Source organism: Neophocaena asiaeorientalis, unplaced genomic scaffold (genome assembly GCF_003031525.2).
Source record: "Neophocaena asiaeorientalis asiaeorientalis breed wild unplaced genomic scaffold, Neophocaena_asiaeorientalis_V1.1 scaffold123, whole genome shotgun sequence".
Classification (NCBI taxonomy): Eukaryota; Metazoa; Chordata; class Mammalia; order Artiodactyla; family Phocoenidae; genus Neophocaena; species Neophocaena asiaeorientalis.
In genome coordinates, this window is record NW_020173666.1 from 13441599 (window position 1) to 13453830 (window position 12232).

The 12232-nt window shown below is 48.3% G+C and overlaps 1 protein-coding gene across 1 annotated transcript; it reads left to right on the top strand.

Annotated features, from left to right (window-relative positions):
- The first annotated feature begins 966 nt into the window (after positions 1 to 966).
- On the top strand, positions 967 to 1944 carry MAS1 (MAS1 proto-oncogene, G protein-coupled receptor). The gene has a single exon (XM_024748029.1). It carries the CDS (start codon positions 967 to 969, stop codon positions 1942 to 1944), a length of 978 nt encoding a protein of 325 aa, XP_024603797.1.
- The last annotated feature ends 10288 nt before the right edge of the window (positions 1945 to 12232 follow it).

Sequence of the window (12232 nt, forward strand, 5' to 3'; positions counted from 1 at the left end):
CCAAAAACAGAGAACAATGTTCTACCACCACCAGAAAAACAACCAAAGACGTCATGAGTTGGAACAAAGGAGACGACCTCTGTGGGCACCTCCCTTTTCCATTCCCCAGTGGTGGAAGTGGCTTATGTATATTTGTTATATAACAGGAAGAGGGTGGGAGCCGTGCATATATTTATTTAGCAATTCCTAAAGTGGCTCATAATCTTTGCTTTGCAGTCTCAAATATTGAGCATTTTTATTGGTTTTGGGTTAGTGCCTTGTTTAGTATCTGTCAATAGTGTTTTGCCACATGGTCTGGCCTATGGAGCACGAGGATATGAATACACCTTGTTGAAACGCACCATCTGTTCCCCAGGGATGGTTTGCAGGGCATACCTGGTCTGAGTAGGTGCACAGCTTCGTCACAGATATTGAACCACATAAAACACATACCTTCTAATTGTTCACACTTTTTGAAAGTATCGGTACCCTCTCAATCACCCATCACTTATGGTACTTTATGCATTAAAAAGCGACAACAACAGCATTGCCCAAAGATGTATTTTGTCATTGCATCTTAATGTGATGAACCTGGTCTCTCAGGCCAGGAAATGAAGGCACAGAAGATGAGATGGTTTTCAAAACACCGTTCAGAAAGCTCGGGCCAGACCAGATACGGACACCAGGAATTTGATCCTCTTGCTTTGGCGGATCCCCTTTGGTGCTGAACCGCAAGCAAGTAGTAATACAGAAACAAAGGCTATTGGGGGGATCAAAAAAGATTATTAACTCAGTTCCCTCTCAGTAAAACGTGTAATTTTATCTTCGTTGGAAAGAGAATTGTACAGTCTAGTAAACACTTTTCGTATAACTTGAAGGTTATAATCCGTAGCTGAAGTCTCCCTTTTACTGCAATTCGTCAACCCTGATTTTTTCTTAAACTTGTTTACAGAAAAATACCTGAAGAGCCCAGGCTGAGGTCTCCTCATGGATGAGGCAAACAGGACATCATTTGTTGCTGAGGAGTCCTCGAACGCCTCAACCAGAGGGAACACCTCAGTAGCAGAGCCGCGTCGGGAAATTCCCATCGTGCACTGGGTGATCATGAGCATTTCCCCACTGGGCTTTGTTGAGAATGGAATTCTCCTCTGGTTCCTCTGCTTCCGGATGAGAAGAAACCCCTTCACCGTCTACATCACCCACTTGTCTATTGCGGACATCTCGTTACTCTTTTGCATTTTTATTCTGTCTGTCGACTATGCTTTAGATTACGAGCTCTCTTCCGGCTATTACTACACAATCGTCACATTGTCGGTGACCTTTCTCTTTGGCTACAACACGGGTCTGTATCTGCTGACAGCCATCAGTGTGGAGAGGTGCCTGTCCGTCCTGTACCCCATCTGGTACCGCTGCCATCGCCCCAAGCACCAGTCAGCGTTCGTCTGTGCCCTCCTGTGGGCACTTTCCTGCTTAGTGACCACCATGGAATACGTCATGTGCATTGACAGTGAAGGACAGACTCAATCCCGAAGTGACTGCAGGGCGGTGATCGTCTTCATAGTCGTTCTGAGCTTCCTGGTCTTCACTCCACTCATGGTGGTGTCCAGCACCATCTTGGTAGTGAAGATTCGGAAGAATACGTGGGCATCCCACTCCTCGAAGCTGTACCTTGTCATCACGGTCTCCATCATCATATTCTCCATCCTCGCCATGCCCATGAGGCTCCTCTACCTGCTCTATTATGAGTATTGGTCGACGTTCAGGAAGTTGCACCACATTTCTCTTCTCTTCTCTACAATCAATAGCAGCGCCAACCCTTTTATCTACTTCTTCGTGGGCAGCAGCAGGAAGAAGCGGTTCAAGGAGTCCTTAAAAGTGGTTCTGACCAGGGCTTTCAAAGATGAGATGCAACCCAGGCGCCCGGAAGACCACACCACCACCACTGAAACTGAGACTGTCGTCTGACAGGTGGAGGAAATTGTGGACAAAAACAGTGGGACGCAGACGAGCTATGGTTTGTACTTGGGATGCAACTGAATATCTCCTAAATACGGTATAGGACACCTTACCCCATATGCACGAGATGCTAATTAATGCTGAGACTGTACTCTTGCGTTGTACCTTCTGGAAATGCCCAAATACATGTTGGAACTCTATCCTTTCTGTAGCTTTCAAAAATCTCCTTCTGTTCCTCTTCAGCTCTCCTAGCAGCACTTTCCCACAAACTATAAAAATCACTCCAGCGGGAACGTTTGCATACGTGTACAGGAAAGGGTACAAGTATTTGATGGACCTTGAAAAGGTGAAGCCATATAGCGGGAAGAACATGGGTTTTGGAGTCAGGCTGACTCTGTCCTTTGCTGCTGGTGTGACCTCAGGTTTAACCACCAGGGACCTCATTTCCTCAGTATAAAATGGTAACAGCAATAGCCCATACCTCCCGGGCTTGTGGTGAGGATGAAACGAGAACATGAGGTATGCAAAGCATCTGGCACACCTCAGTGTTAAGAAACCTCAGTCTTTCTGATACCTTTAAGTGGAAGAAGAAATACACATTTCTGTTCTGTAAAGCACAGACACACACAAACACAGACATGCGTACACACATATACACACACGTGTACACACAACTCTATGGTGTACAAACATTGTTACATGTTTTTAAATGTTGAATGTTCTTTCTGTTTGCTGCACGAGAACTCTTCATGGGACAACACTTCTATAGAAAACATCTGCAGATGTTATAACCCCTCAACCGTCATATGTTAGAGCATCATTTCCTGTTGTGAGGGAAAACATTTGGCTACCAGTAGAGGAATTTCTCACGGCTTCCCTTCCCTCTGTGGGAATGCTTGATGTAAAGAAAGTCAGTTTTGAAATCTTTTGCTGGATATAAATGTTTATGAATGAAACTTACTTCACGAGTTCATGAGGGCGATCGTGCTTTTGGAAGCTCACCACTCCCCCTGCCCTGCCCTGCCCCCATGAAGTGGGTGATGTATTTATAGCCACAAAGTTCCCGCCTGCAGGCAGGTACAGGGTCCTGAACACATTCTTCTGTCATTCCTGGAAGGAGGCTCAGCAGCAGGGGCTGAGGAGAGTGTGGCCATATCTCGGAGGGAACCCGGACATTTCTCCCAAGACAGATCTTTGCAGGGTTTCACTGGCATCTCAGTGCCCTGCTGCTTGCCTGCCGTGACTTGCGTCTGTACCTTCAGGCACGATGTCCCAGGTTTTAGCTGGGAAACCCATCGTAGCTTATAGACTACGTTGCTGTGTTTGGTTTCCTGCTGCCTCTTCGGGACGTCCCACGAAAATGGCAATGCTTCATGTGACTCTGGGGGAGTAAAATGTTCACACCCATAAATCAGCTCAGTAATATTTATATAACTGTGGGTCTCCGAAGGTTCAGAGAAGCCGTGATGAAATGGTTCTCTGTTACCACCTGTTTCTGCTCCATCCTCTTCCTTTGCAGGAAACGGTTGCCTGTAACCATGGGGCCAGCCTCGCTGGGAGCGATGCGCAAGGCTTTCCCACCCAGCCAAACTTGGAGGCAGGAGGCTTTTCAGTGGGTGATGACATCTGATTCAGAGACAAGGCAGCTTGCTTTCAGGAGCCCAGATGGGTGTGGAGCAGTGACATTTAGGATGATCTTATTTTTGATTGAAAACAGAGCATCTTCGCTGGGAAAGAACAGAATATGGAGATCAGAGCCACTCTCCTCTGTTCACCATCGTCTGCCCTGATGCCGCGCTGCCTCTGGGTTAGTGAAAAAGGGATCAACCTCATCTCATCTCAAAGGGATCTTGGTCTCAAAGAGGAACTTAAATACTCTTAGAAATCAGGAAATTCCTACACCGCTGAGACCACTTGTCTCTGGCCATGGCATCTGCCCCGTCTGTGAGCCCCCGCTGCGTCATCTCTCACCCCGTCTGGGAGACCCCTGGTGGCCCCGGTCCAGTCACTCTCACCGTGTCCCCCTCATTCTCTGTCTCACCCAGGCTGTTGAGCGGGCAGAGAACCCTCCCCATGGTGTGATTAGGGCTCCAGCCAAGGTGCGGTCCTAGCAGGCTGGCCTCTTGTCAGGGCCCCGTGAAGTCTTCCTCCATAACCTGGGCAGCTCTTCCAAACCCCCTCTCTCTCTGAAATCTCTCTGCCTGGAACCTTTCCCCTCACTGTCACTCTCTCTTCACTACCTTCAGTCATAGGTGACTGAAAAAAAAAAGAGTCAAGCCTTTGGGCAATGACTCTCAGATCCCCCTCCATCTAGAAGGACCCCAATCTTCACCATTCCTTTCCTCTTCATCTCCACTATGAAGATTTTTCTTCTTTTCCAAATTTTCCTGTCCGCGAGCCTCCCAGACAATAATTCTACGCTTATATTAGCAACGAAAGTGGTTTTCTTTTCCTTTGGCTGAACAGCGTGACATATGGGGGTCTTAGCTCCCCGATCAGGGATTGAACCCATGTCCCCTGCAGTGGAAGCGTGGAGTCCCAACCACTGGACCACCAGGGAAGTCCCAAAGTGGGGTTTTATTTTTTAAGTGAAAAACCAAGTCTTTGAAGTGGTCCACAAGGTTCTCCGTGACCTGGCCCCCGTGTGACTCTCGGGGGCTCGAGTGGCTCGCTTCTCCCGCCCCTCCTACCCTCCTCGAGATCCTTTGGAAACGCCAAGTGCACTCATACCCCTGGGCTTTCCTGTTCAATGTTCCTTCTGCCTGGGATGCTTCCCCAAAGGTCTCTGCTCCCCCTCTCCCCTCAGCATCTGGTCAGATGTCACCTCAGTAGGGGGCTCTCTGCCACCGGACAACAGCCCCTGCCCCCTCTCTTCTCCTCCCCGGTTCTCCTCAGCACTCATGATCGTCACTGTGTCACACGTCGATTGGCTCATCTGTGCCTCTAGGAGGTCAGCTCCCTTGTCTGTGCCTCTAGAGGGTCAGCTCCCTTGTCTGTGCACCTAGGTCAGCTCCCTTGTCTGTGCCTCTAGAGGGTCAGCTCCCTTGTCTGTGCACCTAGGTCAGCTCCCTTGTCTGTGCCTCTAGAGGGTCAGCTCCCTTGTCTGTGCACCTAGGTCAGCTCCCTTGTCTGTGCCTCTAGAGGGTCAGCTCCCTTGTCTGTGCACCTAGGTCAGCTCCCTTGTCTGTGCCTCTAGAGGGTCAGCTCCCTTGTCTGTGCACCTAGGTCAGCTCCCTTGTCTGTGCCTCTAGAGGGTCAGCTCCCTTGTCTGTGCACCTAGGTCAGCTCCCTTGTCTGTGCCTCTAGAGGGTCAGCTCCCTTGTCTGTGCACCTAGGTCAGCTCCCTTGTCTGTGCCTCTAGAGGGTCAGCTCCCTTGTCTGTGCACCTAGGTCAGCTCCCTTGTCTGTGCCTCTAGAGGGTCAGCTCCCTTGTCTGTGCACCTAGAGGGTCAGGTCCCTTGTCTGTGCCTCTAGGAGGTCAGCTCCCTTGTCTGTGCACCTAGGGGTTCAGCTCCCTTGTCTGTGCACCCAGAGGGCTCAGCTCCCTGGAAGCACAGCTGGAATCCACTGCTCCCCTCTCTGGGCTCCTTTTCTCCCGCAAACACGCGGGCTCCATCGCTTGCATCTTCACACAAACCAATAGTTCACAAAGGGAAGCCGCTCTGCACACTCCTGCCCGCTCCTCCGCCGCCTCTCCTTCCTCTCCTTCTGGAAAGGCCCCTGCGCACTCATGCTCTGCATTTTCTCCTTACCAACCCCCTCCACGCCCTGCAGGCTGACTCCAGACCTCCCCACCACATTGTAATTGGCCCAGCGAGGAACATGGGCGCCTTCCACGTTGCTCAGCTGATGGGTTCTCTTCTACTCATACCGTTTGTGGCATCTGACACGCTGACCATCCCCTTCCTGAGAGTCTCTCTTTTCTCGGATTCTAGTTCGCCACTCTCCCCTCCAGCTCTCATTTTAATCCAATCCTTCCTATTCTGAGTCATCTCATCTCTGTCATTGCTCTTTCTCTGCTCCTCCTTTATTTAGTTATTTTTTATTGGAGTCTAGTTGATGTACAATGTTGTGTTAGTTTCTGCTGTACAGCAAAGTGATTCAGTTATACACACATACGTATATGTTTCCTTTTTCGTATTCTCTTCCATTACGGTTTATTATTAGGACATTGAATATAGTTCCGTGTGCTGTGCAGTAGGTCCTTGCTCTTTATCCTGCTCCTCCATTAAATGTGTCTGTGTTTCCCGGGATTCAGTACCTGGGCCTCTGCCCTTCCCCCTCTGCACGATCTCCCTGGGTCCTGATCCACAGTTGCTCACATAGTCATGACCCTCAGCTCTGCACTGACTGGCAACACTCTTCGCTGGGCTCCAGTCCTGTACATTCAGCCACCTAAAGGACACCTGAACTTGATGCCCTGCAACACCTCAAATGCAGCCTGTTCAGTCCCCACCATTCCTCCTGTACTCCTCTCTCAGGGTGACACCCTAGTCACCCTGTCTCCCAAGCGATGCTATTCCCTTTGCTGAGATGGCCCTCCCCCACCCTTTAATCTGGCAAACTCCACTTATTCATCCACATCCAGCTCCCGCATCAGCCACTTAGCTGCGCCTCCCTGGAACCTGACTTCCTGGGTGACCATATCACACCTTCTCTTTCCTAGTCTTTTTTCCTGCATCTTCTTCCTGGCCTCACTCTCAGCAGATGCCTTGCTTCCCTTTACCAAGAAGCTTTCCACATCTTACCGGCATCACATCTTCTGATCCAGCTGCATCTCTCTGCACACAGGTTTCTCCTCGTCTCACTCTGGGGGTGCTCACCGAGCTCCTGGCTAAGGTGAACCCGCACACCTGTGCTCTGGCCCCCCTCCCTTGTTGCCTGCCCAGGGACACTTCTCCAGCAGTTCTGTCCTCATTGTCCTGTATCATCAGTTTCAGTCCAGGCCAAGAGAAGACAGATGTTCAGGAAGCAGGAAGGGGGCGAGTCGGTGCAGCATCCCCCTGGACTAGCTGGTCCCCAACCACGCGTGGCAGTTGTTTCTCTGCAGATAACACTCATGCACTGAGTTAGCAAGCAGAGGGCCCAGTGGTCCCCTGTCCTCTTCCCCTGCCCTGTGCCTGGTGGAGATGGACTTGGGACAGAGCTGTATGGGGAGCACCCGGCAGATGCCTCATGAGATTCCCACAATTTCACCGCTAGTGCAATAATTCCCCTGAGGTTAAATTTTGACTTTTCACTCAATCCTTTGTGAAATTACAAATCATCTGTGGAAGGGACAATATACCAAGTCATATATAATTCTTTCTGTGCTTTTTCTCACGGAGAGGAGTATTACAAGACTAGACACCCCGGTGTTAAGGCTGCTGAATCAGCAAGTGGAGAGTTGGGGGCAGGGGTGCAGAAAGCAGGAGGAGGAGCCATCACGTACCTGGTCTCCTGATAACACGTGTACAGAGAGCTTCTTTTCTTTTTATTTCACATTTGACTCCCTAGCGTTACAAAGTCGCGTTGAGAGTGAAAATCCTCAAAACAGGAAAACACTAATAACCAAACGTGTCACTTATAAAACTGGTTCCCACCAAGCCTCCCTCTCTGCGCAGAAGGCGGCTCTCTCTCCCACTGCCTCATCAACATTTTTGTGGATCAGTCTCACAACAGTTGACAGTCAATGGAAACACTACGCAAACTGACGGCAAAGTTAAATTGGCGATCCTGCAAGATACTTGGGATTCTGTGGAGCTGGTAAGAGAAGTAGGGGTAATAACACTGCAAACTATTGTCAAGAGAGCAGCGGGCGGAGTTAGACGTGATACAGTTGAATCAGAGGGAAATAAATAAGGATAGTGATGAGAGGAGAGCTTCCCAAAAGAAGGGTTTTAATGTGAAACATTTAAGGAAGGGTCTTGGGAAAACTGATGACGCCCTCAGGTACTTGTGCAAAAATTAGCCATTTCTCAACACTCAGCAAAAGTAACCATGAAGTAAAGGACATCGTATCATGGTATCAGGTCATTAGCACTTTTTTGCAGCTGACAACAAGAAGATATGGTCGTTTCTCAAGGTTCTGTGGGATCGTTGAGTTCAGCTGGGTGCTTCTCATCTGGGGTCTCCTGTAGCTGCCATCAGATGTTGGCTGAGGCTGCAAGGGTCTGAAGGCTGGACTGGGAAGGAATCCAAGATGGCGCAACACTCACATGGTTGATGGCGGGCCGCTGTGGGCTCAGCCCCTCAGGCCACACGTGGCCTCCTGACGTGGCTAGAGTTCTTACAACATGGCAACTGTGTTCTGAGGGGAAAAGCTCCTGAGAATGAGCTTTTCCAAAGGCCCCAAATCAACATGTGGTTGACATTACAGATATTCCCCGTTTTATTGAGATATAATTGACCTAAGACATTGTATTAGTTTTAGATGTACAACATTACAGTAAGTTTTGATAAAAAACAAAATAAAAATTGTTTTCATAATTTTAATTTTACTTTTCAAAATAATGTACTCGGCTTTTTCTTTTCTTCAGGATTTACTGTGAGGTTTTGGTCTTCATTTTAGCAAGTTTCCTTTTTAAGAAACTTTTTAAAGAACGTTCTTAAAACTAGTCATTCTTGGATAAGGAGATCCTCTTCACTAATTATTATTTTAAAATGTGTACATATGCATGTAACACGAAGGTTTAAATTGTCAAAGCAGATTCAGTGTGAATTATAGATCTCACCCAACAGAAAACTAATGGTTCAAGTAATACAGGCAAGGGCAGGCACCAATGAAACATTCTGTCCTGGAGGAGCCCAGAACTGAGATGCAGTTCTCCAAACGTCCCCTTTTCCTACACCAGAACATATCTTAGTTTCCAACTGACTGACGAGTTTTGAGTGATGAAGACAGACGTATGGTTCTCGAAGGAAGACATTTAGGTTTGGGGCCCCTCTGCTTTATACTCTGTTACTTACACAGATAGAAGATGTGTATGTGACCACTTCCCCTTCTCTGCCCCATAAACCTGTATATTCCAAATTTAAAAAGAAATTTTATTTTATATTGGAGTATAGGTGTATAATAATATTGTGTTAGTTTCAGGTGTACAGCAAAGTGATTCATATTATATATATACACGTATCTATTCTTTTTCAAATTCTTTTCCCATTTAGGTTATTACAGAATATCAAGCAGAGTTCCCTGTGCTCTACAGTAGGTCCTTACTGGTCTATACATTCCAAATTTATTCACAATAATCAATCTTGACAGATCAGGTATATCCTGCTGAAAATAGGACCATTTCCCTGAGTACAACATGTTCACAAGGCAATCTAACCGAGGTTAGATTCTCTTCAAGGAGCCCCAGTTGAGGTCATTCGTTCCCCAGGGCACTCCCTGTAGGGAAGAGAGTTCCAGGCAAACACTGCCTTTCTAATCTCTTAGCCAACACCAGACTGAATGCTTGAGGCAGAGACCTTGTCTTACAAGTAGGGGAGCGGTGAGAGGGCACTGCACTTGTGGTGAGGAGACGAGGACTAAAGCCTGACTCTCTATTTCCTAACTGTGCAAGAGTCAACACATTAACCTCTCTGACTCCCTTATCTATACTCAATGATTTAGTTGGAATTCCCCCCAAAGCAGAGCCTGAGGCAAGGATTTTGTGCCTATAATCTAAATATGTAGGAGCTCATCCCAGGGAGCACAAGAGGGAGTGAGGAATTCAGACGGAAGCAAGGAGGTCAAAATAGTGTGACTCAGTGAGTACAGGGGCCCAGGACAGTGGGGACCCTCTGAGGGACCACGGGTAACTCACCTCAGAACTGCCCTCCTTGCGGGTGAAGGTGCTGCCGAGCCACCACCTCCTGCCCCTCATAGGCGAGGGTCACTTTCAGAGTGATAACATCCAGCTCTTCTGGGCCTGCCCTGTGCCAGGTGTAGTGTGGCCTGAGGTGAGCACACTGCTTGTAGGTGACCTCAGGTGGCCCTGTAGCTGCCTGACAGCATCTGCTCTAATGGGATAAAAATAACCTGCCTCACAAAGTAATTGTGCCAAGTAAGTGAGATAATGTGTGTGAAACTCTGTAAACTGGGGAGCAGCCACCAAAAGTTAGCTGTTCCTTGAAGGCATCACGCTAAGTGATGGACCAATCACAGAAGCACAAATACCATACAATCCCGCATATGAGAGGTGCCTAGAGGAATCAAATTCCCAGAGACAGAAAGTGGAGGGGTGGGTGCCAGGGGCTGGGGGAGGGGGACAGGGAGCTATTGCTTAGTGAGGACAGAGCTTTAGTCTGGGAAGATGAAAAAGTTCTGGTGACGGTGGGGATGAGTGCACGACAATGTGAATATATTTCATGCCACTAAAATGTACACTTAAAAATCGTTAACGCGGTAAATTTCACGTGATGTATATTTTAGCGAAATAAAAACAATCCGTGCTCACACTTTCGAGGCAGTAGGTGTGATTCTCAGCTCGCTCGAGGGTATCTGGCCCTGTGATGAGAACCAAGCCCATGGTGCTGATGACAAAGAATGAAGACAGACTTCCTCTGTTACCCCGGGGGGCGTGGCCCTGGCACTGCCTCCAGGGACAGCTCAGAGACAGGAGGCTAATTAACAGTACAGCTCAGAATCAGTTTTTTTTTTTTTTTTGCGGTACGTGGGCCTCTCACTGTTGTGGCCTCTCCCGTTGCAGAGCACAGGCTCCGGACGCGCAGGCTCAGCGGCCATGGCTCACGGGCCCAGCCGCTCCGCGGCATGTGGGAGCTTCCCGGACCGGGGCACGAACCCGTGTCCCCTGCATCTGCAGGCGGACTCTCAACCACTGTGCCACCAGGGAAGCCCAGACATCATGTAATTATATGTGTCATAAAAATTCTTTTTTCCTTCAACCATTAAAAAATGTCAAAAATTACTCTTAGTTTGTAGGAAAGCAAGTGGTGGGCAGCTCTGGTGCCAGCTGTGCTTTGCCACCCTGGCCTAGGTATTTTGGGAATCTCTCTTCTGGAATGGCTTTCAGTGTGGCAGCAGCACATCCATTTGGACTCCTGACCTCGCTGGTGGCAAATCTTCATTGCTTCCTGGAGACGGGACTTTGCAAAAGGACCAGCAGACATCCTGACCCAAACCTGGTGGATGAGACTGGTGTAAAGCTGAGAAATTTCATTTTTGGAAAATCATAAGGTGCTACTAGAAAACGAAGGAGAAATTTTCTGTGGTAGAAATATTCTTGGTTGTAAATAGAATTCCAGTGCTATGCTCAGAGACCGTTTTACTCAGCCATACCAAACTACATTCTCTGGATTCAGAGGGACTTATCGGAGTTTTTCAGAAACCAGGAATGAAATATTCGTGCTTAAGAATTCTTGTTGGGGTTTCAGAAGGATAAAGATCTCGCATATGCCTCTTGGGTACAGCATGAATAAACTCTAATTGCTAACAAATTAAAAAACCAGAGCATTTCTAATATTGGGTTGATTAGTACTTGTAAGCTTTGTGCCATCACTGTCTTAATTTAGGAACATAAGCCTTGTCCCGAGCTGTGGGATAAATATTACAGGATATTATTTATGCAAAGGTCACGATCACACTGATGTATTGATGTGTGCTTTTGATCAAAGTGTACCCTTTAGAATGATTTGCTCTTAGTCAAACACAGAAAAAGCTAAAACTATTCCTTAAAGCACAAACAAAATAACGGCGCAATGAACCATCATTAAAAATCCTTCAGCCTGGGCTTCCCTGGTGGCACAGTGGTTAAGAATCTGCCTGCCAGTGCAGGGGACACGGGTTCAAGCCCTGGTCCAGGAAGATCCCACATGCTGCGGAGCAACTAAGGCCGAGCGCCACAACTACTGAGCCTCTGCTCTAGAGCCCACGAGCCACAGCTACTGAGCCCACATGCCACAACTACTGAAGCCCGCGTGCTTAGAGCCTGTGCCCCGCAACAAGAGAAGCCACCGCAATGAGAAGCCCGTGCACCACAACGGAGAGTAGCCCCCACTCTCTGCAACTAGAGAAAGCCTGCGCGCAGCAACGAAGACCCAACGCAGCCAAAAATAAATTAATTAATTAATTAAAAAAAAATCCTTCAGTCTCATTACTGATTGAGTGTGCACGAATGTTTATGGGAAATCGATGTGGGCTCCCGTGTCTTCCTTCCTTCCTTCTTCCAAGGAGAGAGGAAATCGATGGGGCCGGAGGGGCCGAGGGGCCCTTTCCCCCCTGCATCTGAGTCAGAGACTCAGTAACCCAGTGAGGGCACGACAGCTCAGATTGTGTTTTTGGAGGGCTTAACACCCAACTCTTGTCTTTTATCTC

Excerpts from the sequence above, each read along its gene's own strand:
- MAS1 (XM_024748029.1), top strand. The coding sequence starts at position 967 with ATGGATGAGGCAAACAGGACATCATTTGTTGCTGAGGAGTCCTCGAAC.